At 49.3% G+C, this 26,868-nt stretch overlaps 1 protein-coding gene across 4 annotated transcripts in view; it reads right to left on the reverse strand.

Annotated features, from left to right (window-relative positions):
• Window positions 1-2,389: 2,389 nt before the first annotated feature.
• The window catches only part of SMOC2 (SPARC related modular calcium binding 2), a 155,987-nt gene continuing 131,508 nt past the window's right edge, over window positions 2,390-26,868 (reverse strand). For 3 of the 4 annotated variants that reach the window (XM_032651391.1, XM_032651393.1, XM_032651392.1), the window contains 4 exons: window positions 14,462-14,561; window positions 12,365-12,639; window positions 6,053-6,090; window positions 2,390-3,922 (listed from right to left, as the gene is read on the reverse strand). In XM_032651391.1, coding sequence (XP_032507282.1) covers window positions 3,905-3,922; window positions 6,053-6,090; window positions 12,365-12,639; window positions 14,462-14,561 — 431 coding nt within the window. In that variant the 3' untranslated portion in view covers window positions 2,390-3,904. Of the gene's footprint in view, window positions 5,523-6,052; window positions 6,091-12,364; window positions 12,640-14,461; window positions 14,562-26,868 lie in introns of all 4 variants that reach the window. The other variant, XM_032651390.1, reaches the window with a different exon arrangement.

Below are 26,868 nucleotides of genomic sequence, written 5' to 3' on the forward strand. Positions count from 1 at the left end.
TCCAACACTCAATAGCGTCTACAGCCACGAGTTACCAGGGCTTCCGGGTGGGCGGTGTGTGCTTCCCTGCCCATGCCCTGCTCGGAGCCCCATGGTGGCCCACAGATGTGAGCAGACAGGTTACAAGCTGAAGCCTGAGATGCACTCGTGCGGTTGGACGCATCACCCTGTGCTTTAGCCACAACGACGGAGACACGCCCCAAAGGCCCACTCGTCCAGGGCCAGGTGTGAGGCATGGGGGGCACGTCCAGCCAAGCCCAGACAACCCAGCCAACACACACAGGGGGACAAGAATAAACAAGGGTGGTTTTAGGCCATGGAGCTTTGGGGTGGCTTGTTCACAGCTTTATAGTAAATGAAGAATGAAGCTTTTTAGAATGAAGAAATATCAAAAATGTCTAAATATCTAATTAGTCAAAAATCTTTACAAATTTTGGCCCATGTAGTAGTATATGGTATTAGGGAGAAAATCATCACCACCATCACCACCACCACCATCATCACCATCAGGACCACCACCATCACCACCATCACCATCATCATCACCACCATCACCACCATCACCATCATCACCACCATCACCACCATCACCATCATCATCCCCATCATCACCATCATCATCCCCATCACCATCATCACCATCATCATCCCCATCATCACCACCATCACCATCACCATCACCATCATCATCCCCATCATCACCACCATCACCATCACCACCATCACCATAATTATCACCACCATCACCATCACCATCATGACCACCACCACCATCACCATCACCATAATTATCACCACCATCACCATCACCATCATCACCATCATCATCCCCATCACCATCATCACCATCACCATCACCATCATCACCATCATCATCCCCATCACCATCATCACCACCATCACCACCACCACCACCATCAGCATCGTCATCATTGTCATCGTCATGATTACCGCCATTTCAACCACCACCATCACCATCAGCACAGACCACTGAGCTGAGCGCTGTCTACATTCTTACTTTCTCTCTGCAGTAGCTCTGTTGTTTACACGATTCGGAGTCCACTTGGCAGTTTATGTCAGTCATTTCTGCACGTTGATTACAAAAGTTGACACCTTTCATCTCGATAACTTAAAAAAATTCTGGATGTGACGTTCACGGGCATGATTTACGAGTTGGTCAGTGCACTTCTAAATAATCTCCCACTTGGAGATTTTTGACAAGGATGCAGGAGAGCATTTTTAAACATGAGAAGGAGGCAAGGGGAGGTTTGTGGGGAGGCAACTATCCCTGAAAACAGCTACACCAGGCACGTAAGGGAAACAGTTTCTGTTTCGGCTTTGAAATCTTAACACTTCGCAGTCAGAGCCATCTGCTCCGGCCCCGGCGCGCTGGCCGCTGCCTCCGCGGGCTCCGTGCCCTCTCCCGTCTGCTCCAGAAGCAGTCCAACCTCCGCCCCGTCGGGAGCGCTCCCTGTTAATTCCTTTCCAGCAACATCTTGACTGCACGATTGAAATGCTAAGGTTTTACAAAGATCACACTTTTCTGAGTAGAGAAAAAAATAGTGTGGGGCACAGGGAGATTTACCAGGAAGGAACAGAGTGTCCTGGAGGAAACAAGACCAGCTAAGAAGCTGCTGCTGTGGCCACACCATGACCGACCATAGTTAACGCTGCTGTCGGGTGTATTTGAAAACCACTAAGAAAGTAGATCCTAAAAGTTCTCATCACCAGGGAAAAAAAAACAACTTTTTTTTGGTATGTATGTGAAGTGCTGGATGTTATCTAAACTTACTGTGACAACCATTTCACGGCATGTGGAAGTCAAAGCATTATGCCGTGCACCTTACCCTGACACAGGGGCGTACGTCAATTACCTCTCGACAAAACTGAGAGAAGCAATGGTCCAGGTGAGATATAATGAGAGTCTAACCAAGGGCGGACACTGGGTCTGGAGACTGGGGCTGGGGACCGAGACGTGGCCTGACAGGGTCTCTGGCGGTGTGACTTGTGAACAGCATCAGCTTTAACCACAATAAGAACCTTTTCTGTCTCTTCCTTGGTCCACACAGCTTCCGGCAGGACGGGAAGTCCTCCCAGCCTTTGGTACCTAGTGAGTGGACGGCCGCTTCCCATCACGAGGGCAAACACTTGCACCCTCTGTGCCAGGCGCTCACCCTTTACACACATGGATACACGTAACCTTCACCCAGGGGTGCATGCCACTGTCGTCCCTGTTGATAGAGCAGAAGACTGAAGCCCCCAAAGGCTAAGTAACTTGTCCCAAGTCCCGTGGCCAGAGGGGCAGAACCAGGGTTCCTTTCACTCCAGCCCAGGGCCCCTGCCTTGCTTCCCAATGGTAAACACCCTCAGAATGAAGCCAGAGGCCAAGTACGGTTTTGATAGCATATTTTATTTTAATCTAAGAAAAAGGATTAAATTCAAAGTTCAGAAATATAAAAGATCACCCAATAAATTTAGGATCCTAACTGTTTCTTAAACAATGGTGATACACACTGGAGCTGGGTTTGTGTTTCCAAAGTTTCCGTTTTGACTTTTGCACGGTTTAAATGAAACGTCTTCATGCAAATTCAAGATCGTTTGACATGTGTTGGAGGGTCTGGGGCCGTGAAGATTTTTTTCCCAAACCCAAAGCTAGAGCCGAGACAGCGTCACAGCGTGTCACCCCAGCTCCGGGCCTGTCCCCTAAATGCTTCATGGAGCCCATGGGCACCTTTGCGGAAGCCGGGGTCCAGCTCTGAGACGGGCAGCCGGCTGCCCCGAGGGCCCACTCTGCTGCTCACAGGGGGGCATTCAGCTCCTCACTCGCCCCTCTCAAGTCCCATTTGGATGAATTTCCCATCGGCAAACCCTTGAGCCCTTGAGGCCTCCAGGAAAGAAGGGAAGGTGGGGGACCCACAGGCCTTTGTCTCCGGCTGCCGAGATCAAGACCCAGGCACAACTTCGCCTGGCTGCACCTTCTTTAAGGGGACTCTTCATAATTTGTTCAGGGGACAGTTTTACCTTCCGGGGGGGCCCCTGGGTGGGCCACGGTCAGGTGGGTAGGGGCCAGGTGTAAGAGAAAAAGCAGGCTGACAAGCGTGTTTAGCCGGCTTGGTCAGGTCATGATGAAATTTACTTTTCTGAACTATGGACCCCTTCACGCTGCCTCAGAAAGGCAGAAAGAATTCTCTAGCATTTGCTGCATGAGTAATCTGAGCCCAAGGCAAAACTCAAACAGAAGCTTGCAATGGAAAAAGCAGTCACATCAAAAAGGGTTTGAAAAACGTTCTTTTCTACCAGGGCACTACCTGTAAAGAGTGCTTCAGTGGTTGGGTAACTCATTGCGTGAGCGAGAACTCTGGAAGAAAAACCGACAAACTAACACGAAATCCCAAGAAACAAAAAGACCCATGCACTCATTAACTGCATGACGAAGACAGCCGTTGATTACAAACTTCTATGGCGCCATGAAGCTTCCAACATGGATTCAGCGATGCTGCCAGGGCAGTCGATTTCCAACGACGCCAACCTGGCGAGACTATTAGTAACGGCCCTGGTAAGGAGATACAGGCCTGGAGCCAGAGCGCCCTAGGCCAAGGCTTCTGCCAGGTTAACACGCGTAGGAGGAAGAAATTAAGCTTAAATCCACTCAAAATACATCTCCACCAACTACAGATTTTGAAGGTCAAAGAAGGACACATACATTGTATGTGATTACTTTTCTGAAGCCAGCCTTTCCATTTTCACAGATTAAAGCCATCTGTTTAAATATCTCATTTCTACAAAGTGAATTTACAGTTAAAGTACAAAGTGCAATGCTATGTGTTTGTTTTGTTTTTTTTAATTGCTTTTTGGTGAGGGAGTCGGCCGCGTGTCTAGGACCCGCCGTGGATGTGTCGGTCGTTTATCCTTGCTTCCTTGGCTGAGAAAAAGACAGAAAAGAGATGTATTTAGACATTTGCATCACTCATCTCTGAAGACGAAGACTTGCCTTTTAGGAATAAAACAAACCCAGCTGGTGACAACAAGGGAAAAAGCAGTCTTTTTAAATAGATGTGAAATAATAAAAACATTGTGGACGCTTCTCAACTTCTAGCACTTTCCTCCCACTCAGTGATCAGAAATATCAGGAGAAATATATCAGTTGAGAAAGCATTTATCTCAAGGATTGTGTGTTCAGTATATTAAACATTGTGCAGAATCTCCAATCACCATGGATTTATCATATAAAAATACTTTTAATACTAATTTGTGCTTCAAATTTGATAAAGGCATGTTTTTTTAACAGTTTTCTTTTCATCCTTTCCGTTCACTGTTTGACCTCTCTAAGAAATACAACTTGAAAAGCTTTGTTTCCTAAATTACTGGAATTCTGCATTGTGCCAATTAAGAATAAAATAGAATGAAAAGGAGAAGCAAAGTGCAATCTTCCAGGTTTATTTCTCCACGTGGACCCATTCCGACCAGTACAAGTTGGTCTATTTGAAATAATTACACTTGAACATTCAGGAGGCTTCTGTGTTGGCTTTTATTTCCCAGATTAATATAGGAACAGGGGACAAGGGGGACTATATCTCCTGCATTAAGTGAAGTTTTGTTTTAATTAGCTGAGGATAAAGATAAGCCATCAATGTATTTTACCAGCAACTAAAGCTGGTCAGATTTGCTGGAGGAGGGGTGGCACTAACGTTTTAAGCTACGTCAGCAGTGGCTGATAGCACTGCTCTGATCACTGCTGAGCTGTGATGGAAACTGGAGAAGATACCAAGAAAGACAGCTCACTTTTCGATTAAATATAAGCTTCATGCATCCTACTCGCTGCCCTTCATTTCATAGTTCTTGGGTTTGGTTATTCATATAGTGAACGATTTTGGTGGTTGGGACTCTGATTCTTCAAAGAAATCTGTATGGTCTTCCATCACTTTATCATGTGCCAGCCGCTGCAGGACATCATCCCAGGATCACAGTTTGCAGTGATAAACACCATCAACAGGGCTGGGGAAGCCGCTCTGGATTCCTTTTCTGGGAAAAAGCTGAGTGAGTCTTGTGTTTGGAACAGAGTTTATTTCAGGCTGAGGCAGCACCCGTGTGCCCGTCGTTGGCGTTATCTTAGGAAAACAACCGTTTGGAAGTCTTCAGAGCTCAGCCCAGGTCATTGCTTTCAGACCAGCCCTGTTCTAAAGCACAAGTGATTTGCAGTGGGATTTTAAAAGTTGAAACCATAAACACTTGCTAAACAAAGAAGACCGACCGTATCACACATCTTTCCTAATGAAATGGTTTTAAATTGCATCCAAGGTGCACGTGGAAGGTCTCCGCTTCAAGCCCACCACAAATACGGGGGCCTGCCTTAGGGACCAGAGACCTGGAATCAAGCAGGTGAAGGCAAAATACATAACAAATTGACAAGTGGTCTTAAGAAAGGAGGATGTGGCCCAGGCTTTGAGAGAGGGAGAAATGAGTCGCTCGTGTTCGTCTTCTGGAAAATATTCTAGACTTTGGAGAGCTTGTGGCCTGGGATGCTGGGGAGAGACACCACAATTATCTCCTTTAATTGCACAGGCAGAAATACAGATTCAGAAGCATAGAAGTATGTTTATGAGCACGCACGGCAGGAAGTGAAAAATCCCTTCTGGGGCTGCCACTTGTCTCACTCGGATCCCTAGATGAAAAGAGAAGACTCCCCCTTCCTGCAATCTCCTTAACCAAACGTAAGGAATAAATTACAAATCCACATCCTGCAGAACTATTTAAAAATAAATATTTCCAAAAATAAGGGGACTCAGAAATTTTTCTAAAAATAATAAAATAATTGAAATTTCAAGCAGCAGGAAAATAATAATTAGGGCAAAAGGTTGATGCTGGTGTTTCAGCAAGTTGGTAATTTCTGACAGAATCTTGCATGGCTATTTGGGGCCTCACAGGGGTGCAGACACGATAAGTTGCTTCTTTTCTCGGAAGGAACTTCACTTTACAAGTTGACAGAACCTCAACTTTTGTTGCCTATAACTAAAACAGTAAATGATTAAGGCTACAATGTAGACATACTCACCTGCCTATTAGAAGTGCTTTCAGCATTACCTCTAGGGGCTAACAGGGAAAAAAAAAGAAAGATTAAAAACCAAATATTCTTTATTTAGTAAAAGGTCAAATAGAATGCTTCAGGAAGAAACCCATATCACGGTAGGAAAGTGTCGTCCACTGGCAGGCTTGTTTACATGAGAAAATATGCATCTGCACGTACGCTGAGCATAGATTATAAATAGTGGATCATAAAAGTCACGATGTAAACAATTCCCAACAATACAAATGCTCTGACCCAACTTTAGAAGACTGTTCCATTTTACCCAAAACTCCAAAGGCGTGTCCACTAGTCGTGGAGACCTCCTTCCCCGAGTTTTCAAACTCTCCCAGGGAGAGAGGACCCAGGCAGCTGGAAGTCTAGGAACCAGCACCGGGTCTTTGAAATCTTTTGGTTTTATGGTTAAATCACGAGAATCGTTTAACTTGTTTGGATCAAAATAACCGTTCCCAAATCCTGCTTGGTGCCGTCTGTGCCTCCTTCAAGACTGGGACCTGGGACATCACCTGTGGAGGCACTTTTCCTGCCCCAAATCTCCACCTGAAATTCAGCCTTCCCCCTCCCCTCCCCCCATCACCACCTTAGCTAGCATCACCCATCACACAGTGGATTTTTCTCATTTATCTCATTTCTTGCATCCACACTAAAATGTAAGCTCTAGAAAGATGTGAACTCTTGTCTGTTTTATTTACTGTGGTTTTGCCAATGTTTAAAGCAGGGAGCACCTGTAAATATCTTTCGAATGAATCAGTAGACGGAGGGCAGCATCCCTCATCCCAAATGCCTTAATTGTTGACGTCTATCCATTCAATTAAAAAAATAAAGAGCAAAATTATTCTGTGTTCAAACTTCTTCTCTTGCTATATTCAAGCAAACAGAAATAGAGCATGAAAATTTGAAACACAAACATATTAAGTAAATTGCAAAAATATTAAATAAATGGTAGCTAAATGGACTATCTCTTTCCATTGTAGTTTGAATGATCCAAGGATCGGGATAATTTCTGTTGCCACTCTCCACTTTGCTTTGCCTGAAATGACTACTTTACAGAGAAAGTAGGCTTTCGTGCCATTGGTTCAAATTTAAAGAATTTTAAACTGATACTTTGAATCTAATCTAAACCAATTGCACTATCAACAATTCCCAGATTTTTCTTGGTTTCTTTTATGGCAAACATCAGACTACTGGTCACTGGAGGTAGCTACAGATTAAAGTTAGGTTACAGCAAGAAAAGTTAACGTTTTTTGGTGTTTAGAACTTTGCTATGTAGATGAAAAGAGTATAAATTTCATTAATGATACTGGATGGAATATTCCACTCAAGAAGGAGTAGGGAAAAGCTCCATTTAAAATACGTGAAGGGCAGAAAAATAATAAACTGTTAATTAATTTGAATGAAACAGAATGTACATCATCAAGATAAATACAACGCCATGCCACATCAATGAAAATACTTTTCGGTGAGAAAATGAGTATGTATTTCCCAGCTCCTACCACAGAGCTCAGCGATGGATGTGTGTGCGTGGCGGGAAGGGTGGCTTCCTCGGTATCGAATGATAAGTGATTGTTTCCAGGTGACACGGCAAACGGCAATTTGGCTGTAAGGCAATATGTCTGAGAGAATGTAGCTGGCATGGCAGTCCGGCTGAAAAAGATAATTTGGTCAAAAGTGGATATTTCCTAATTGCTGATTTTCTGCACAATGGTCATTTTGGAGAATCATGAGGGCATGGCATCATCTTTTGTGAACTTTTTTTCTGAATTCTTCAGAAATTTTTTTTTCTAGGCTCTATCAGTTCTCAATAGTTTTCAAGGTTTTTTTTTTCATTTTTGCATTTTTTGTAATGGTGAAAATTGAGATCAAGCTCCCAATAACATGTCTTAGTTGCAAAAATTTAAATGCAAACTCTTGTGTACTTGCTTAAAACAGGTGTGATTAATGAAGTATGTACATTATGACACCATTTTGTAGTGAAAAATCACAGTACATAAATACATATGTATATGTGCATAGAAATATTTTTTGGAAAGCTATAGATCTGGTCTGATTTTGTCTCAGAATAAAAGGTCATGTGTTATTTATTTTCTTTATTTAATTTCTCATATTTTTTAGAATAAAAGATGTATTGTTAACTAGTGAGCAAAAATAAAGAAAACAAAAGAAACTGGTAGCCACTTGGATACTTAGACTGTCCCAACTAACCCCTTCCTGAATACTTAGGCTTTTCTGACTTTTCACTATTTCAAATTACACAGGGTAGTAAAAGATAAATGATAATAAAGTTGAAAAACTCTTAGAGAAATTCTGCAAGATAAAAAAAAAAGGGTTGCAAGATCAGCTAATAATGTATCTAAATCCCCAATGCTCATTTTTTACCAAATTGCTACTTTTACAGAATTTAGCTTCTCTGGGGGAAGAGAGGGGATGACACGTGCTATCTTCCTGGTTACTAATGAGACAACAAAATTCAGACACATCGGTTTAGTCAGAGGCACATAAAGAAGATAACTGATAACTCAAGATTCTGCAGTAATTTAAACATTTCTACTAAATGATGATGACATCAAGGTGTTATGCTCTGTTATTCGCTCCCCTGATAGCAGGGTTACACACCCACCCTCTCCGTGTCCCCTTGTAGGGCTGTGCGGAGACCCTGGACCCCTCTCGGCAAGAGGACGTGGCCTGCACCCCTTCTGCACATCCGCTCTGCCCGCGAACCTGTTCTCTGTTCCCCTTGTGCGTTCTGTCCTCTGTGAGAACACAGCCCCAGCCCCGAGGAGAGGCGTGGAGACGCCCCCGCTCCGCCCCCCACCCAGGGGCGGAGGGCAGCATCCTGCAGCCCGAGAGCAGCCGGGGCCGGGGGAGTGCACTGCCTCTGTGGGCACCGTCTTCTCCACAGCACTGGCTCCTGATCTGTTGGACTGGCCACGCCTCAAGTTTTCCATTACTTAACCAGATTATAAAACAACAGGGCATGTGATCGGCTAAGGCCCTTGAGCCAACTCAGAGGTCCAATGCTGGTGCTGACAGGGAGCTGGGGTTTTGAGACAGTTTTGTTTACAACCAAGCGTAGGTGTCCAGGATCGTGACTCTGAAGGTGCTGGATTCACGTCAGCTTCCTGAGGCCTCAGCGTGCGGGGTGAGAGCTGCCGTGGTGTCCCCAGAGCACAGCAAGACCGACCGACCTTCAGCGTTTCCAGGAAGACCAGCTTCCGATCCCGTTTCTCCCGCGAGGGCACCCTTGGCCGGCAGACACCTGACCAGGAGCCCCTTCTCATGGTCCCTGGGCTCTCGGACGAGGCTGTCCTCGGGTGTCACGCAGTTACCCCTCATGCCTTGGGCTCTGACCGGGCAGTGTTGAGGCTTTGCGTCGGAGATGCTCCAGGGGAGGCACCAGTGTCCCAGTGCTTGGCACAGGGGCTGGGCCGTCCCGTCCATCCTTTTGGCCCAGTGACGCTTTCCCGAGTCCTCGAGCTGGGAGCTGCCTGCTTACACCCACGCCTTACGCGCGGGGCGTTCTAGGGCTTTTCTATCTTCCCTACAAACTGCGGAGCTTCTGAGACTCAGCTCCCACCTCCGCCCCGCGATTCACGGCAGATCCTCGACGTTTGTGTTGAGCGAATGAATGACTAAGAGAACTGAGCACTTCGTTAGCCACAACGTCAGAAGTCCTGCACCTGACCGAGGGCTGGGACTTGCACACCCTCCTCAGCACGACCTGTGCCTTCTGCAGAAGCTCAGGGCTCACCCACGCGCGCAGTGGTTCCCGATGCCCCAGAACCCGTGGGCTCAGCACAGGCTACGTGGCACCAATTCACACCAAGCGCTGGTGTTGAGACGACACACCCACTCGTGGTTAACGCTTCTGGAAACGACCCATCCACACTGTGGACTGAGCCACGAAGAGTGGGGGCAGGTGGAGAGCGTGGCCTTCTCTGTAGAACAAAGGGCTGGGTCAGGTGGTGGTATCCAGGAGAGTAATTTCTCCGCTGCTCAGAATTCATCTTGAAACTACTGGAGGGATCCCGTTCCATCTCAAAATGCCTCACACCCGCCGCCGCTCTGAGGCCAATTATGCTCCTGGCAAAGCCGCCGTGCACTGGGCCTCCACCACCACCCCCCACCCCACCCCCGCCCACTATCCCTGCCAAGCATCTCCATTTGCTGACTTCCTTTGTATTTAGGAAACATGCAGAAAGGACCGTGCCCCTGGCGAGGGACGTCCCTCAGGCACGCGGACGAGGCTCAGGGGTCTGGGTGCTCATCAAGAGGGGGGTCCTTGCAAACAATGGACTGGCCTGGGCCCTTCAGAAAGGGGTGATGATTAAAGATTAAAAGGGCAGATTCTACACACTGTTGAACCTGCACTTAATTTGCTCATTGAAACCACAAAACTAGACTCTTCCAGAAGTTCAAGGCTGGGTTCTGGAACGGAGGAAGGGCCACCGCGGCCCCAAGCCAACCTGGCAACAGCTGAAACGAGTCACTGGGTCAGCGTTCATCCCCCTCCCCGGCAATCATCAGAGCCCCAGGGCGGGGGGAGCTACAGTCCCCCGGCCTCCAGCTAGCCGGCCACTGGCTCCCCACTGGCTCCCATGGTGATCCCCTGGGCCTCCGAGACGCCTGGCTGCCAGGATTTCTGCCTAAAACTGCCATAGGTCACTTGTCTCTTGGGACCCTATGGGGGACCAAAATCGAAAAAAAAATCATAGGGTGAGTGAGAACGTCTGTCCAGGTCCAAGAATCACAGGCGGTGTCAGACAGCGGCAGGCAGCGACCCTAAGCCCCAACAAAGGAGAGCAAGGGTGGGGGCGACCGCCTGGACTGGAAACGTCCAAGGCCCCCCCGGGGGCTGCAGGGCAGGGCTGCGCGGGGTTGAGGAAACCCCGACAGAAGCTGCAGCCCAGCAGGTGCCGGTCTCCTGCGGGCGGACCCGTGCGCTTGGGCAGCTGTTCAGGGTGGACCCGCCGCACGCCTCGGGTGGCCGTAGGGCTTAGAAGCCGCACGGCGCTCTTGGGTTTCTCATCTGCAAGTGAGAATGAGGGCAGCCTCACCCCCATCCCCGGCCTGGCTGGGAGAAAAGAAGGAGCCACGGGGACCGTGAGGCAGGATGGTGATGGGGGCCGGTCACCCCCTGACGCGCCAGCTCGGCCCCCCCCACCCCACCCCGCCTGCAGACACACAGCAGCGTGGCGAATGCTGCACACAATATTTCCACGACCAGAGCCTTCTGAGTCTGACCCCCATCAGAGGGCAGCAAGGACCCACATCCTGCCGGGAAATGTCATCATCACCCCACAAGGTCAGCAAAGTGGGCGGCCGCGTATTCTTACCACTGTTTGCAGTCTGGACATGTTCGGGGCAACATGAAGTGCACTTAGCTTCCGAGACCCGATACAGAGGTCTTCAAAATAAAACTCAACTCTTCCGGGAGTAACTTCTCACAGGAAAATTAGCAAGAGTCCTTTCACAATTACAGGGATCTAGCCTGGAACCAAGTTCGGCTGAATCATGCGGAATGACTATTATGACGAGTGCTCGGGACACAGAAACTGACAAGACAGATGCAGTCCTTTCCCGAAGCCCACAGTCGAGGTCAGCGGCCAGGACTTCCGCGTCCCAGCTGAGCTGCAACTACGAGGAAGTGTAAAGACCACCATCTACCGATGCTCCGGAATCTACTCTCAGACTTGTTTCATGTTTCAAATATGCTACAAGTTTGGTAACAGAATAACAGAATCATAAATTAGCAGAGATGGGAGAGGTCTCTGCAAACCATCAAGTCCGCACACGGCCCCTGGGCTGCTGACAGCGTTTGGGTTCAGGGAAGAGATACACACATCTGGTAACGCAGCTGAAACACTGTTTCGACCATTGAAATAACTGGTTTGGAAACAGGAATTATTGAACTGCTAATAAACCGGGCTGAATGTTTGGTCGGGCTCACGCGTGGAGTTCCCGAGTTACTCCCAAGGGTGCCCAGTTTGCTGTTCAGCGTCAGAAGGCGCCCCTGGAGAAGGGCACCCCCTACCCCGCGCCCCCTGGACGGAACAGTGAGACTTGTCTCTAGACACCACTCCGCTCCCACCCTTCCCACCCGGCTTCCCCTTGACCGCTTACGACGGTCTGTGAGTGCTTCCATGGACGGTGACCTGCAGTCATATGGCACATCAGACTTCCCTCCACCCTCAGACTGCAAGGACAGTCTCTACATCTTAAGCCTGAACAGACGCCGTCGAGAGTGGACACGCGTGGGAGCAAAATAATGAGAAAGGCTCTTACTGTGCCGTTTCCTCGTGTTAGTTTCACCTTCTTCTCTGGTCACGCCCAGGCAGCCCATCAACTCTTGCAGGGAAATGGACTTGTCGTTATTCACATCACAGTATTCAACAAACTTCTTCACGCATTTTTTGGGTTTGGACTTCTTCCGAAGGAATCTCTTGAAGGGCTTGATTTCCTTTTTGCCGATGTCCCCACTGGAGTTTTTATCCAGCAGTTTGAAATACCAGTGGACCACTCTCTCCTCCAGCGTGTGGCTGGGGTCAGGTTCCGAGAGCCTGGAAGACACACGGGTGGTCAGGGGCCCCCGGCAGCCTGGCTGCCTCCCCACCCCGGCCCTGGTCCCTCCAGTGAGGGCCCCCGTGCTCTGACTTTCCTGGAAGGAGGGCCTGAGGCTGCGTGGCTTTGCCATTTGATATAATGATTTTTAAAAATAACTTAGAAATAGAAATTTGGCAAAAGATTTTCAAGTTGGTTTCAAAATGGCAAATGGCACAGTGAACTTGTGCAGGCCAATCACACGCTGGGCGTTGGCAAGTCACGCGGACAAAACCCCATGGGGATGGCCCATCGGCTCACACATCGCACACCTACTCAACCTGGGACCCAGAGGATCTCTGCTCCTTTAATCGCGACTCATGGGCAGGTTGTTTATGCCACGGATAAACTAAAAGGTGCAAAACAACATATATCTTAAAGTGGTAACCAGACATCTTTCCCTGGATTAAAAAAAAACAAAAGCTTGATGCTTTAAGATATAAGTAAAAAGCTCTTCTAGAAGGCCTGGCTTTGAGGCTGATCTTGGAGCCATCCCAGATGTTACACTGGGCCTTCTCACCACGTGGAAGGTGCAGCAGGTGCTCACCTAGTCCCTGGTCCTTCCTTCCTTGTCTGGCTGTTGGTCTCTGCGTTTCCACGGGCGTAAAGAGTGAGTCAGACACCAAAAGTTCCCAGGTATTAGGGCTTTCTGATGCTATTAGTTATTTCCCAAACTTTCAGAGGACCTTCTAGGATGGAAATCCATTTACTGCTTTCAGTTTTAGTTTTACAGAGAAGATCTATCTTTCCAAGAATATAAGAGGTCAATTTGAAAATTGGGTGGTTTTTTTTGTTTTTTGTTTTTTTTTTTGCTTCATCATTTACTTTAGCACTGCCTTTTTTTCTTCTGCAATCTTACTCTTAAACAGAGACAGAGAGAGGCGGGCTTTGAGCTGAAGAAGACCAGGAAGCTTTAGATCATCTAGAATAGGTGAAATAATCAGGGTTTGGGGCAGGCAGGGAAGAAGGCCAGTGTCTAAGGAAATAAAGACAGTGAGATTCCCAATCAGAAAATGTGCTTTAAAATAGAGAGATTAATTATTACTAATTAACAGGGGAGATCCAGCGCTTGAAACACTATGTCCATTAAACACTGCAAACTACCCTCGTAGGGACGTCACCCACAGAGACGAACGGCTTCGGGGAATTAACAGTCTCTCCGGAAGCAAAGCTCAAAGCCTCAGCCCCAGAACGGCAGAATTTCCACCAGGCACACTGAGCAAGTTTCCAGAGTTTCAGAAGTCAGATTTGGAACATTTTGTTAATGTAATTAATGCCACTGAATTGCAGCCTTGAAAATGGTTGTGATGGTAAATTTTATGTCATATATATTTTACTGTAAAGAATTCCTATTTTGAGAATTTTAATTTGAACATTTTAATTCAAAGTATTTAAAATCCAGTCAATAGCTCTAAAATGTGATTTTCCAAAGCGGGAAGCCCTCTGGACCAGGGTCCTCCCATCCCCTCCCCTCCCCTCGCCCCCGCCCCCGCCCCTGCCTGATGGAACCTGGGAAAATCCCAAGGTCTGGGCCTTGTCCCTAATGGCAACATCCTCCCTGGGTTGATCGCATTACAAGAGAACCTGCTAAACAAATGTCCTCCAGACAAAGGCAGTGACCTCAGGTTTGGGGAGGGGACTTCTTTCCTGCAGGCCCTGCCGTGTCCGCTAAGCTTCTCAGGCCTCAGATGCCAGCGTCTGGGCTCTGTCCTCCAGCTTCTGAGAGTTCCCTGAATGCCAGGCTTCTTCCCGGCCTCCTGCTCTGCAGTCGAGCGCACGCACCTGCCTGGGGAGGAGGGGTCGGAGACAGCGTGAACCATGTCTGTGGACAGCGCGTCCAGCACACTCGTCAGAAACTCGTTCTTTTTGGCACCAGGGCAGCCTGAAAAAAATCAAGTACGAACATCTTTTCATATCTCCCAGAACTCAAAGAGTACAACAGATTTTTCTCTGTAATGGGAAGAAAGGCTTACGTAGGATTCAGAAATCGGTGTGTTGCCCCTGAGCATATACCCTGAGAAAAACATAATTCAAAAAGAGACACGCACCCCAGTGTTCACTGCAGCACTGTTTACAATAGCCGGGACATGGAAGCAACCTAGATGTCCGCTGACAGACGCACGGATAAAGAAGATGTGGTGCGTATATACAATGAATACACTCGGCCATAAAGAAGAATGAAACCATGCCATCTGCAGCAACATGGATGGACCCAGAGACGGCCACGCTAAGTGAAGTGAGTCAGAGAAAGACAAATACCATCGGTGATAGCACTTACATGTGGACTCTAAAATATGACACAAAGGAACTCATCTATGAAACAGGGACAGACTCATAGACATAGAGAGCAGGCTTAGGGTTACCAAAGGGGAATAAATTAAGAGTTTGGGATTAACACATACACACTACTATATATGAAATAGATCATCAACAAGGACCTACTGCACAGCACAGGGAACTCCACTCAATACTCTGTAATAACCTATATGAGAAAAGACTCTGAAAAATAATAGATACATGTACATGTCTAACTGAATCACTCTGCCGCACACCTGGAACTAACACAACGTTGTAAATCAACTAGACTCCAGTATAAAATAAAAAATTTTTAAAAATCAGTGTGTCGGGCGCCCTGTATCAATGAGCCCATTTGAACCCTTGTAAGCACGCTGCAATCCATATATGTTGATTTTAAAACAGTTTCTGTGAATTACAATCTCTATTTATTGAATTATTACTATGTGAGACTAAGAGATTCCCAGGCATTATCATCCCATTGGTCCCAAAGCTGCAATCTCAGTAGGTAGCATCACTGCCCCACATTACGTAGGAGGCCCCGGATGCTGGGAAACACCCCAAGCTCACATGGCTGGAGAAGACACGGCCCCAGAGTCCTGTCAAGGGAGCCTGAGTCCGAAGGCAGTGGAGGGCCTTCGAGTAATTCTGTAATTGAGTTTACTGGAAGCTTAACATTCTACAAGATACTTTACCTACAAGTTAACTGTCCCTAAACTCCCCTCCACCCTCCTGGCCGTTTCGGGATAAAGAGATGCAGCTTGACATGTCTTCCTGGAGTCTGGGAGGCAGGAGGAACATTCCACGCGAATCGGATGGTGGCGCTGTGTTACGACGGCCAAGTCGTTCAAAGACCAACGTGTTTATACAGTTAGAGAACTCTGGGTTTCATAAATTTCCTTTCGACACAAGTGTTTGTTATTATCATTCAAGCACATGTTAATTGCCTAGAGCAGGAATCCATTTACACCAGTTTCCACTTCGTTAAATACACATATCAGAAAACAGATGCGAATCCCTAAGGGTCGGGGAAGGGCGAAAATAGAGCTGTGTTATTCCCCTTTTCCCTTTGAACGCAACTGGAAAGGTAGATTATAATCTATAGGGAAACCCCCAGGACCACTGCAAGAATGTTACTTTTCAAGAAAAAAATAATTATCTCATTCACTATTCCCTGGGGAGGCAATGGCAGACTTGAGGCTGCAGGCGTGTCTGGGAGCGTTGGGAACCTCGGGGACTTCCTGCAGCCCTGTCAGCGCCAGCTCTGAGACAGGGCAGCGCCCTTTGCCCTTTGTCACAGTAATGAATGCTTCTGAGAGCAGCTCGCCTGACCACCAAGAGGAACAGAGAACAGCAGGCAGGCAGGCAGGGATGTGTCAGGGGGTGTGCGTAACCCGCCCCGGTCCCAGCTGCCCCCGTGAAGGCCCACACCCCGGCTGGCGTCAAGATACCCCGGGAGGGCTGTGGTGCAGGTAGGAAACACGCAGGTGTCTGGGAAAAGGCTGAGCTGATGAGAAACTGCTCAGGGCTGAACAGCTGTCAGAAAGCATTATGCTTGTGCTCTGTGCGGTGAGTAGGACTTCAGTGGGGACGCACCCCGGTTATATTTTTGCTGTTAACTTTATCATATCCCCCCAAAGGAGGTAAAGCAGCACAAGATTTTTAACTAGAAAGTGACGTATACGCATCAGGAAGCACAAGACTAGCAGCACCTACAAGCTTTAGAAGGCTTTAACACAACAAGCAGTTACATTTAACTGACTTCTAAACCAAGAAATATTAAATCAATCCTGCTATAGCACGTTTCTAACGTGGTATAAATTACAGACGGCGAAGCGCACGGGTCTTTCTGCTAAGGATCATATTTCGCAGTTGAGAGCTACTTCAGTCCAACAAAGAATGCTTCTCATATTTATTTGCAAAGACACTGAACTTCACTTAAGTAAAGGAAAGGGAAAGACGGTTTAGGCTCAGAGAGGCAGAGCTGCTGCATCCCGACACCAGCCTCCAGGTGATTTCCGCCCCGTGCTTTGTGCACACACGAAGTCGACCTGCTGATGGGAAAGCCTGCTCGGAGTGAACACTTGTTGGGACCCAGGCGGAGGTCTGGGGTCCGGGGGTGAGCAATCTTCCCAGGCCCATCAGATCCCGGTTCTCGGGGCCGAGGTCCTCACCTGGCTTGACGGGGAGACAGAGATGGAGGGTGCCCTCACACGGTGAGAAGCGTGGCTCCTGACTCTCGGGACAACCACTCATGAAATAGCAACAGCAGCGCCATTTCCAAATAAGTGCGTGGATACACAGGGATGGGGCAGCACCCACAGCGACGCGCACTCCGGGAAGACAGCCCCTGCGTGTCCAGGGTCGGGCGGGGTCGACGGCCGACCAGACTGAGGACGGAGAGGTGAAAGGGCCTCGGCCTTCGCTCGCTATCTGTACCTCAGCTCACGTGCCTTTACTCAAATATCCTGAGAGGATGCTTCCTCAGGGGGACACGAGAGCCCCAGGCAGGCTCACCCCAGTACAGTGTTCGTAAAGTGAGAAGAAATCAGAATGAAAACTTAGCACATTATTAAGAAGTGAATTTTCATTATATGAGAAATGACATAAGTACCATGAAATCCAAATTTCACCACCGTGAAATGGACCAGGCCTCGAAAAGGAACGACGGGGCCGGCAGTGAAAGGGACGCACCCCCCAAACCGCCGGGCTCACTGCAAAGCACAGAGCAGCGCTCTCAGCCCCTCCACAGTAGCTCCCTCGGGCCACGGTGACGACCGCGGAGACCTGGGTCCTGCCCGCAGACCATGCTTGTGGCCACGCAGCCTCCCGTGTCCTGGGCTCAGCTCATCGAGCTGTCCCCCCGGGGACATCAGGCGCCCAGGGACCTCCGACCTCCTCCCAGCAGCTCACCTCCCCTTCTGCCTGCACCGCCTCCATGCGGCCAGAAGCGCCCATAAATCTTGTGTCCTTGAGACCACAGCATGCAGGCTCCGTGACAGGACACCTAGTCACTGTTTATTTGTGTCCACCCACAAGCTTGTTCCCTGCGGGAGTGGAGTAGAGCTCAGAAGGCTTGGGTCAGGGGAGACACAGGGCAGGGACGGCCCCGTGCCAGGAGCTTCCATGGAGAACTGACAGCCAGTTAAAGAAACATTTGTAGAGAGAGGAAACCAGACTGTCCTTTTCAAAGCTAGAAGCAGAATGACTGCAACCATTTATTTACAAATCTGAGGCAAAACAAACCAGCCAGCTTGTGTTCGAGATGCTTAGCTGATTTATCTGTGGAGTCCAAGGAAAATACTCGGTATCCTGTTGCATTTCTGTGCAAACGCTTGGGTTCTGATCCTGGTTTGTCCCCCAGTGAGCTGGCGGCCCCGTCCCAGGGCAGCCCCCCACCCGCCTGTCCCCATCGTCAACCCCGGCTGCTTGTTAGCAATGAGCCGACTGGCTGCCGGCTCCCGAGATGCCAGGCGCCGCTCGGCCCCAGGGAAACTGGTTCATATGTGATGCCTTAAAAACTTATTTTACTTGGTATCTCTTAAAATGAATGTGTTCTACACTGTCTACAAAACATCCTTATTTTAAAAGAACAAAAGTTTTTGGTATAGAAATGACTGATTTCAGCAAATTTACTTATACAGTTTCGTCTTTTCCCTTTTTCTTTAAAGTACAGATTGAAACATTTTCAGGACTGCTACCTGGACCACATCATGAAACCCCACTCCATATGGTAACTAGTGAGCGCTCAGGATCACCCCCTAAAGGAAACCCGACACCAGAGGAAGGGAAGTCTGAGGGTGGCAAAGTCCTCCTGCAAGTACCAAGAGAAGGCATGACACGGTGGCAATCCATAGTTTTGCACCCATGTTAGCCGACATCGGTCCCTAACTGTAGTCTGAGCATCACCCAGCAGGTGAGGTCTGTGGGCTGCTGGGCAGGGGCACCGGGAAGGGGGGGATCCCACTAGATGACCAGGTGACTGGATGGGATGAAAACTGTCACAGGACAATGACACTAATTAATCTGGCTTTCAAGCATCTAACAGTGGGCAGCTTAAAATCTTCATCTGGCTGGTTTATTATTTCAAATGTCTAGAAAACTAATGTAGGTGAGAAATAAAATGAAATGGAAACAGAAATCACACCCTTCTCTGATTTTTTTCATATCTGTCTGAGGAGCTGTGTGTGTGTCTGTATTATACCTGCACATTTATTAACTCCATTATAATTACCTACTTTTCTGTTTATAGGTTTAGCTCCTCAAATTTGGAAGTCAACCAATGGGGAACAAATTTCTCTAAATTTTTAGCAGGTATGTGTCACGTCTGTCAAAGAACTCTGGCATGGTATCTTAGGATTCCCTGTGAGGAGGCAGTAGGGAGACACAAGGATGGGGGAGGTAGGGATACAGGAGGTGAGATGCAGGAGGTGAGATGCAGGCATCCCTTCTCCCTTGGCCCACGGCTGTCACAACAGGGCTGAGCAGAAGCCTGGAAGTGGTGTATTTTTCTGGACTTGGTCAGAACTTTAATGGAGGAACTGGACATTCCCAAAGGCCTGTATAGTGTCTTCAGTGAAAACAACCAGAGAGAAAAACTTGGGCAGGTAGAAAATTCTCCTTGCAACACCAAATCCCTGAAGTTTTTATGGTAATAAAGCCAGGATTTAAAACACACATAAGGCTTGTCTTTCTCCCAAAGTTTTAAGAATGTATCATAGCAATTTTCAGGGAAGTCGAGTTTTGTGCAATTTCCCCCAGGGTAATATGAATGCATTTTACCTGTAGGGTGTGGGTCAGAATTGAGACCCAGCGTTCGCTGCCTTCAAGGGTTGTGAGAAATGGGAATAAAGTTACACCCGCTCCTCTAGAAACATGACGAAAAACACTGGTAACTGTCTCTTTGCAATGGATTAGAGCCACTCTTGCCTGAAGACTAACACAGTCTTAAGGTTGCTAACTCTACGTGAACTTTAGGCACCAGATTTTAAACCCCTTCATTTAATGTGTAATATTTTGAACTTCATAAAAGCAGCTGGGTGGTGTGTAACTTCTTTCTCAATTACCTTTACCTGAAATTAAGTGTAAATACAGGATAAACTGTGCTGCGCTCTTTCGCTGTGTGTAACCAGAGGCCTGCAAAGTGCTCCAGGTGCGAACCACGCACCTCCTGGACCCTGACTCTTGCCTGGGTCTCCGCGTGCAGACACAGTGGGTTTGTTCCCTGGTGGGAGACTCTCCTCGTGCCGCTGAGGAGGGGAAAGTGAGGCATCAAATAAAACCATCCACGGGGTTGATCATCTCGAGAAACAGGAAATAAAACTGCTGTGACGCTCATCGTCAGGGCAGAGGAGAAAGCAAAGCTCCACAGAATCTGCCACAAAGTCAAGGGCATCTGAGACCCAGAGACAAAGGTGCAGAGAGACTCTCTGGCCCAGTAGCACGTGTGACCCCCGCTCTGCTCCGCGGTGGGCTCTGACAGCACTCAACTGCAGAAGCCTGCTTGACCCCGCCGACGGCCCACAGCACGGCAGCCCTGCGTCTTCCCTCGGCCGAAACGCTGGCCTCCTTCTGAGTCCACATTCTCCTCAATTAAACACTGAGCTCGTGGGTTGTTTCGCAAGCACTGACTTCCCTTAAACACGTACAACACGCCCATCTCGGGCCGTGGGGTCCACGCAGCCCACCTGGGGCCCCCGGGGTCCACGGAGGGGGGTCCCCGCACCTGGGGTCTGCGCTATTCCACCGACCTGCACCTTCCAGCCCCCATGCTTCCGCTCAGGACAGCCTGCCAAACTGGTGATCACGGCGAGGTTCTGCCAAGGAAGAAGGAGGGGCGGGGGAAGGGAGGGAAGGAGGTGATCCGAGGAAGACTGAGGTTCTGGCTGAGCTGGAGAACTGGAACCCCGGTGGGGAGGGCCCTGCATCGCCCTCACTGATCAGGAGGTCAGAGGCTGCCACGCCGTAGTCGCTGTGTTGGGGCAGAGGGGCACAAACAGGCCAGGGCCCGGCCCTCTCCTGCGGGTGGACGGTGACATCAGACAAATTAACATCTCCCTGCTGAGGACCCGGGCCCTGAAGCGTGGAGCAAGCCCTTCTGAATAGGCAGAAGGAGAAGCTCGCGTAAAGGCCCCGGGGCTGGGGGCAAGGCGTGCTGAGGGCCTATGAGGAAGCCCGGGCGCGTGGGACAAGACGGGGAAGGACGGCGGGAGTGAGAAGTGGGGTGCAGGCACCGCGGGGTCCCGGAGCCACAGAAAGGAGCTGGGACTTGATGTGGAGGGAAATCGCAGCCCTTGGAAGATACGGACGGGCCGCACCATGTGATTAATGAGTGGCACGGAGCCCACTCTGTGGGTTTTCAATGGACAGTGGGGTCCCCGGGAGCCCAGGTTGAGGCTGTGGCCTGTGGTCCAGGGACAAGATTGCTGAGACCAAGGTCAGAGTGGAGCCCAGAGACCTGAGAAGTGGGTTCAGGGGAAATCAGGGGTTGGAGGGGGCAGCGCTCCAGGGCTGGGGCTACGGCCAGGTCACACAGCCTTCCGAACATGACAAGGACAGAGGACATTCTCAGCAGAGGGTACACTTGGATTCAGTCCCCAGATCCGTTCTTATAAAGCTGCTCACGCCGAGCTTCCTACAGGCACGAGTGAAAGATGACGTGTCCTGTTACTCTTTCTCTGTGAAACATTTTATGTCCCTCCCTTAATTTAATAAGTGCCTTTTTCTTAATTTTTAACTTTATATGCAGTTTAAACGTTTAAAAAAGTTAAAGACATAATTAGAAAAGTTTCTTTGGTCACACTTATTGTAAGATCCATAAAATATCTGTAGCTAATAAAAGGTACATAAAGTGTATCTTCATAAATCCTCCCTGCAACTTGGAACTGTTTGAGTGTCATGGTCAAGATGACAGTGTTAGAACCAGGTGGCCCCTGCATGGCAGGAAAGCACATAGTCAGGACGCCTATTCATCCTTTAAAACGTCTACATGGGAGACAGTGAGGAAAATTCATCCTCAAAAAACACCCTAGGGCTTCCCTGGTGGCGCAGTTGTTGAGAGTCCGCCTGCCGATGCAGGGGACACGGGTTCGTGCCCCGGTCCGGGAGGATCCCACACTCCGCGGAGCGGCTGGGCCCGTGAGCCATGGCCGCTGAGCCTGCGCGTCCGGAGCCTGTGCTCCGCAACGGGAGGGGCCACAGCAGTGAGAGGCCCGCGTACCACAAAAAAAAAAAAAAAAAAAAAAACACCCTAAAGAAAAAGCACTGAACTTTCCACTCTTAAGATAAAATCAAAATCACTACTCTCATGTATTAACTCTAATTTTTTTAATCTTTTCTATATTTACATATTTTATATACTGTATTTATTTTTTCGTATTTTCAACACAGCTTTTCATTATTCTAAACAAAGAGGTTTGTAGCGTGAGGTTGTGCTTTGATTACTTAACATTTAGTAATATCGGAGTTGGGTTAAAGTGGATGCCTAAAGGGACCCCAGAAATGATTCTCGTGGAGATGCGGTCAGAGAAGCCGGGGCTCAGAGAATCCGCCTTCTCATTCACTAAATGCCCTGAGGTTCCCTGAGCTGTGATGTTCGAGACACTCTTTGCCTTTGATTTTATTTCTCTCTTGGGTGGGTCATCTGCGTCCAGCATGTGCACTAGGAATTCGTAACAGCTGATAAGTTAACTGTGAATATTTGTGTCGGAGACAGTGTTTATGTTTCCTGAGTCTCCCTACATTTCTCAAGGACAGCATCACGTTTGATAGCTACTTATTAACCACATGCTGGGTGGAAAGCACCGCTTGTACCCTTAAGGAGCCTATAAAGTAAAATACTGGTGACAAGAGAGGAGGGTTTATGGTGATAAAGTAAGACAGATATCAGTTTTGTAGGAAGCACAGACTTTCTGGAGGTCTCCTGTCGGCCGAGGAACAGGAAGCATTTGAGGACACGGGTCCACGTCGCAGTGAGATGTTTCGACCAGCAGATGCTGTCGGCAGTATTAGGGTTGCTTCTGACCGTCTCTTCAAGGCTCTCCTGAGTCAGGGGTCTTCCCTCCCTCTCCCCGTCGCTCAGAGCAACAAAACGACTACCTTTGCTTGGATTTTCTCCAGAGCACGATATTTTGAATGTTACCAAACTGACAGTGAAATGCTTAGGTGGTGCCTCTTTAAGACCACGCAGAAGGGATAAGCGTGGACTGTCTTTTCTCGGAAGGTTGGGACACCCCGGCCCTTCGGGAAGCCGTCCTCACTCTGGTAGATGTGACCTGAGGTTGTACAGGCACCTCCCTCAACACAACTCCGCAAAACAGAGGACGGAGCCACGAAGGGGAGAGAGCACATCCTTATCCAGAGATGAGGCTCCTGTGGAGACACGGCCGGGTCCACGTGGCGCCAAGGACCCGCGGGAGGAGCTCTGCCTGTGCCCGGCGTCCCAGCATTCCTCGGAAAACCGAGGTCACTGTGCCCAAGAATTGCGTGTGTACACGTGAAACTCGGGAGAGAGCTGTGATGCTGTGCTGTGTATGGAAGCATCGCGTCCCGTTTTTGGACACACACGTTTGTTTATTCTCTGCCCTGCCGTCCACCAATGGACCCAGCAGTGTGGGCGTGTGTTTCTGAGAGGATTTCTGAAATATTTCCCGAGACAATGGACCACCTTCCTGTGGGAGCTGAGCCGGGCTGTCCCTGTAAGGACAGCTGCTAATTACCACGCGTTCTAGGCCGGGGAAAACAGAAACAGCAGCACGGTTCCTGCTCCAGCCCCAGGGAGGACAGCCACGCGGCCGGTGGGCACGCACGCTTGCACTGCCCACAGCAGCTGTGGCCGAGGGAGCGGCCACACCTGTGCCCCGACCAGCGGGATCTAAGCTGACGTCCGACGGATGGATGAGGAGCACCGGATGGAATCTCACGCTGCATAACCAGACAGAGGCCTGGCCAGGTACAGGTGAGCGGGTCCGGGCAGTGCGGGCAGCTCTCCTCTGTTCCAGGAGCTCGGCGTGGGAACCCTGGCGGGCGCAGTGCCCCTCACCCCGCAGCCCAGCGTCTGCCTGGCCCGGCCGTGAGGAAAGAACAAGCAGGTGGTTTGGGCCCAGCGACAGGACCGGACGTGTCCCCCCGGCACACAGGCCGGAAGGACCGGACCCAGGCCAGGTGTTCAGACACAGGCTGGTTGCTTTCTCTCTGCTTTCCACTTCAGTGGAGAAACCTTTCTTTCCAAACTCCTAGTTCATTTACTTTTACTTTTGATAGTTTGCTCTACAATACAGCTCTTTCATATCCTTTACGAGAAATCCAGGAAGGAACACGGGCTTAACAACCAGATAGACGGCTCAAACCACACACCTGTAAAAAGCCATTCACCTCTGTCATAAAAAAAATAAGCTTCTGCTCTACGATGTGCTTGTAAATTATACTTTATGGCGCCCGCGACCTTGACTGGATTTCAAGTGAGGTTGCATTTTACTAAACTTTAAAATATTAAGGGTGAGCAAGTGTTTTCGTGGCCATCCCACAACGGGATGGGTGACCTCTGCTGCTTCCCTAACTGCCAGCCAGCACGTGAGTCACCGCAGCCCCGAGACGGAGCCTTGGGCTCGGCCGCCGGCACCCCCGGCGTCAGTGGAGGCCCCGCGTCTGCCCTGTCTTCGCTCTCTTCCTCCCCCCACGCCCCCCCGCCCCACTGAGCTGGCCGGTCAGATGCCCCATCCCCAGCAAACCCTACCATGGACACGGGGAGGCGATCCCCGTTGGGAACCCCATACCAACAGCAGCAACGAAACTGCGTGACGGTCCCTGATGAACTAGAGAAAACAGGAGGCGAGGGACAGCGCCGTTGACGGCCAGCGACCACCAGCCAACCTCTGGGGCCATCTGGGGTTTTAATCACCCAAATGCATGCCGCAATCACCTCCTCAGAGCCCCAGACACAGAAACAAAGCCAAGGTGATGACAGAGGGGGATTCTTGTGCTGCCGCCGGGGAGGGAAATGGTCCCCGTGAGCCGAGGGCTCTCCACGTGGGCTGGGGCCGCCCCCGCTCACGTTTCCAGGGACCCCGCCCCGGGCATCAAATAGAACAGGGACCTGGGCCATCTCTGCAAGCTCTGTAATCTCATGATTTGGGGGGAATCTTAAACAGACGTGAGGGACAAGAGGTAGAGACGACACCACCTCTGAGGAAATGGCCTCGTCAGCCTCTGTGCCAGTTAATGGCCCTGCAGACTCTCTGCTCCGTCGGATCAGAGACTGGACTCATCCCAGGAATTTGCTAGAATGTCTGCATCTTAGGAACAAGTCCCAATTTTAGTCAATTTTCAATGCAAAGGTTATTGTAAACCTTCACAGATAAATACAGTAAGACGTGGCTGCCTCAAGGAGTTTTCTTTTTCTTCCCTGTGGAATGGAAGCAGTTATACACTTGGCAGAACTGGGGCAAATCACCGAAGGTGGGGTCTTGCAGAAGCAGAAGGTCTGGCCACATTTTGGAAGCAACAAGTTGTTGTTGTTTTTTTTCTCTACGTCTAGACCAGCTACGCAGAGCCAAAAATGGTGAATTCAGTTGACAGTTTGATGAATGAGATGAGAAAGTACGGCTGAATCTAAACAAAGAATACTCTATCCTGAAAGCGTCAACTTCTGAAACATTTCTAGGGCAATGGAGCCAACCCCAAGGTCTGCCGGGTCCAACTCACAGTAAATGTATACAAACAGGAGCACACGGGAGTCGTTTTCTCTTTTTCAAAAAAAAGTCTGTTTCTTCCTCATATCACTTAATCTTTGCCTAAATTTCTAATTCTTTTATTTGTCTGAGTCACAAATAGAATGATAACAAAACAACACTGCAGACTTCAAAGTCGTTCTGACGTTGTGACCTAAACTATCACAGACCCTACACTTTTCACCAGACTCATTCTCTCGCCCAACCATGCATCGTCTTCCTGGCATCGTGTCAGTGAGGAGATGGGTAGCGTGTGGCTCGGGACCACGTTGATTCCAACGTGCCCTCCTGATGGAAATTCTCCACTTTCATCACCAGCCCTGCAGCTCCACAACCGACCTCTGCTTCACTCCTTTGCACACAGGGTCCTCTGTGCCCACCTACACCCCCAACACCGAAGCCTCCCTCCGGGGCTCTCCTCCCACCGTGTCTGCCCAGGACCCTCCAGGCTAGAATCCCCCCCCTTCCTCCAAGCTCCCAACAAAAACAAAGAAAGACTGTTACTGTAAAATAGAGCTACTTGAGTACCCCTGCCACAAGAAACACTGAAAAAACGTATTTAGTTCAGGTCTAACTCAGTGACAGGCACTTTTTAGAGCTATAGTCCAACAATATGGGGTTTTCTGGGGTCAACAAGGCGTGATAGAGCTGGCTTTTGGGAGTGAACGCAAAGTCAAAAGGGGTCTGCGCTTATACTTTGTTCCTGTCATAAAATGCGTAATAATGTCATCCAAAGGCAGCGTCGTTTCTCTTGGGACTAAAGTCTGTTGTCCCGTGAGTGTCCACACGGAAGGTGCCAAAGGGTCCAGGGGTCTTGGTCAGGTGGCATCTGGTGGAGCCGCCCGCTCCTGTCCGGGCAGCGGGGGTAGGGGTGTGGCTGGGAGCAGGACACCCACGCTGGGCCCTGAAACTCACCCGTGACTGAACAGAGCTGATGACCCACCCTCTGGCGCTTGGTGTGGCTGCGCCGGAACCATGGGACCACATGGTACGTGGACAGATTCAGCTGAGGTTTCCGGCGAGAGGCAGGCGCCCTGGCACAGACATCGTCCCCGGATCTGTGTGTCCGGGCAGAGTCCACGCCCAGGGTTCATTGCCAGATGTCCATTCTATGTAACACTGCTTTCAAATTAGGATATGCATGAATTAGTGAGCAAATGTTTGTGT

Source organism: Phocoena sinus, chromosome 12, assembly GCF_008692025.1.
Source record: "Phocoena sinus isolate mPhoSin1 chromosome 12, mPhoSin1.pri, whole genome shotgun sequence".
Classification (NCBI taxonomy): domain Eukaryota; kingdom Metazoa; phylum Chordata; class Mammalia; order Artiodactyla; family Phocoenidae; genus Phocoena; species Phocoena sinus.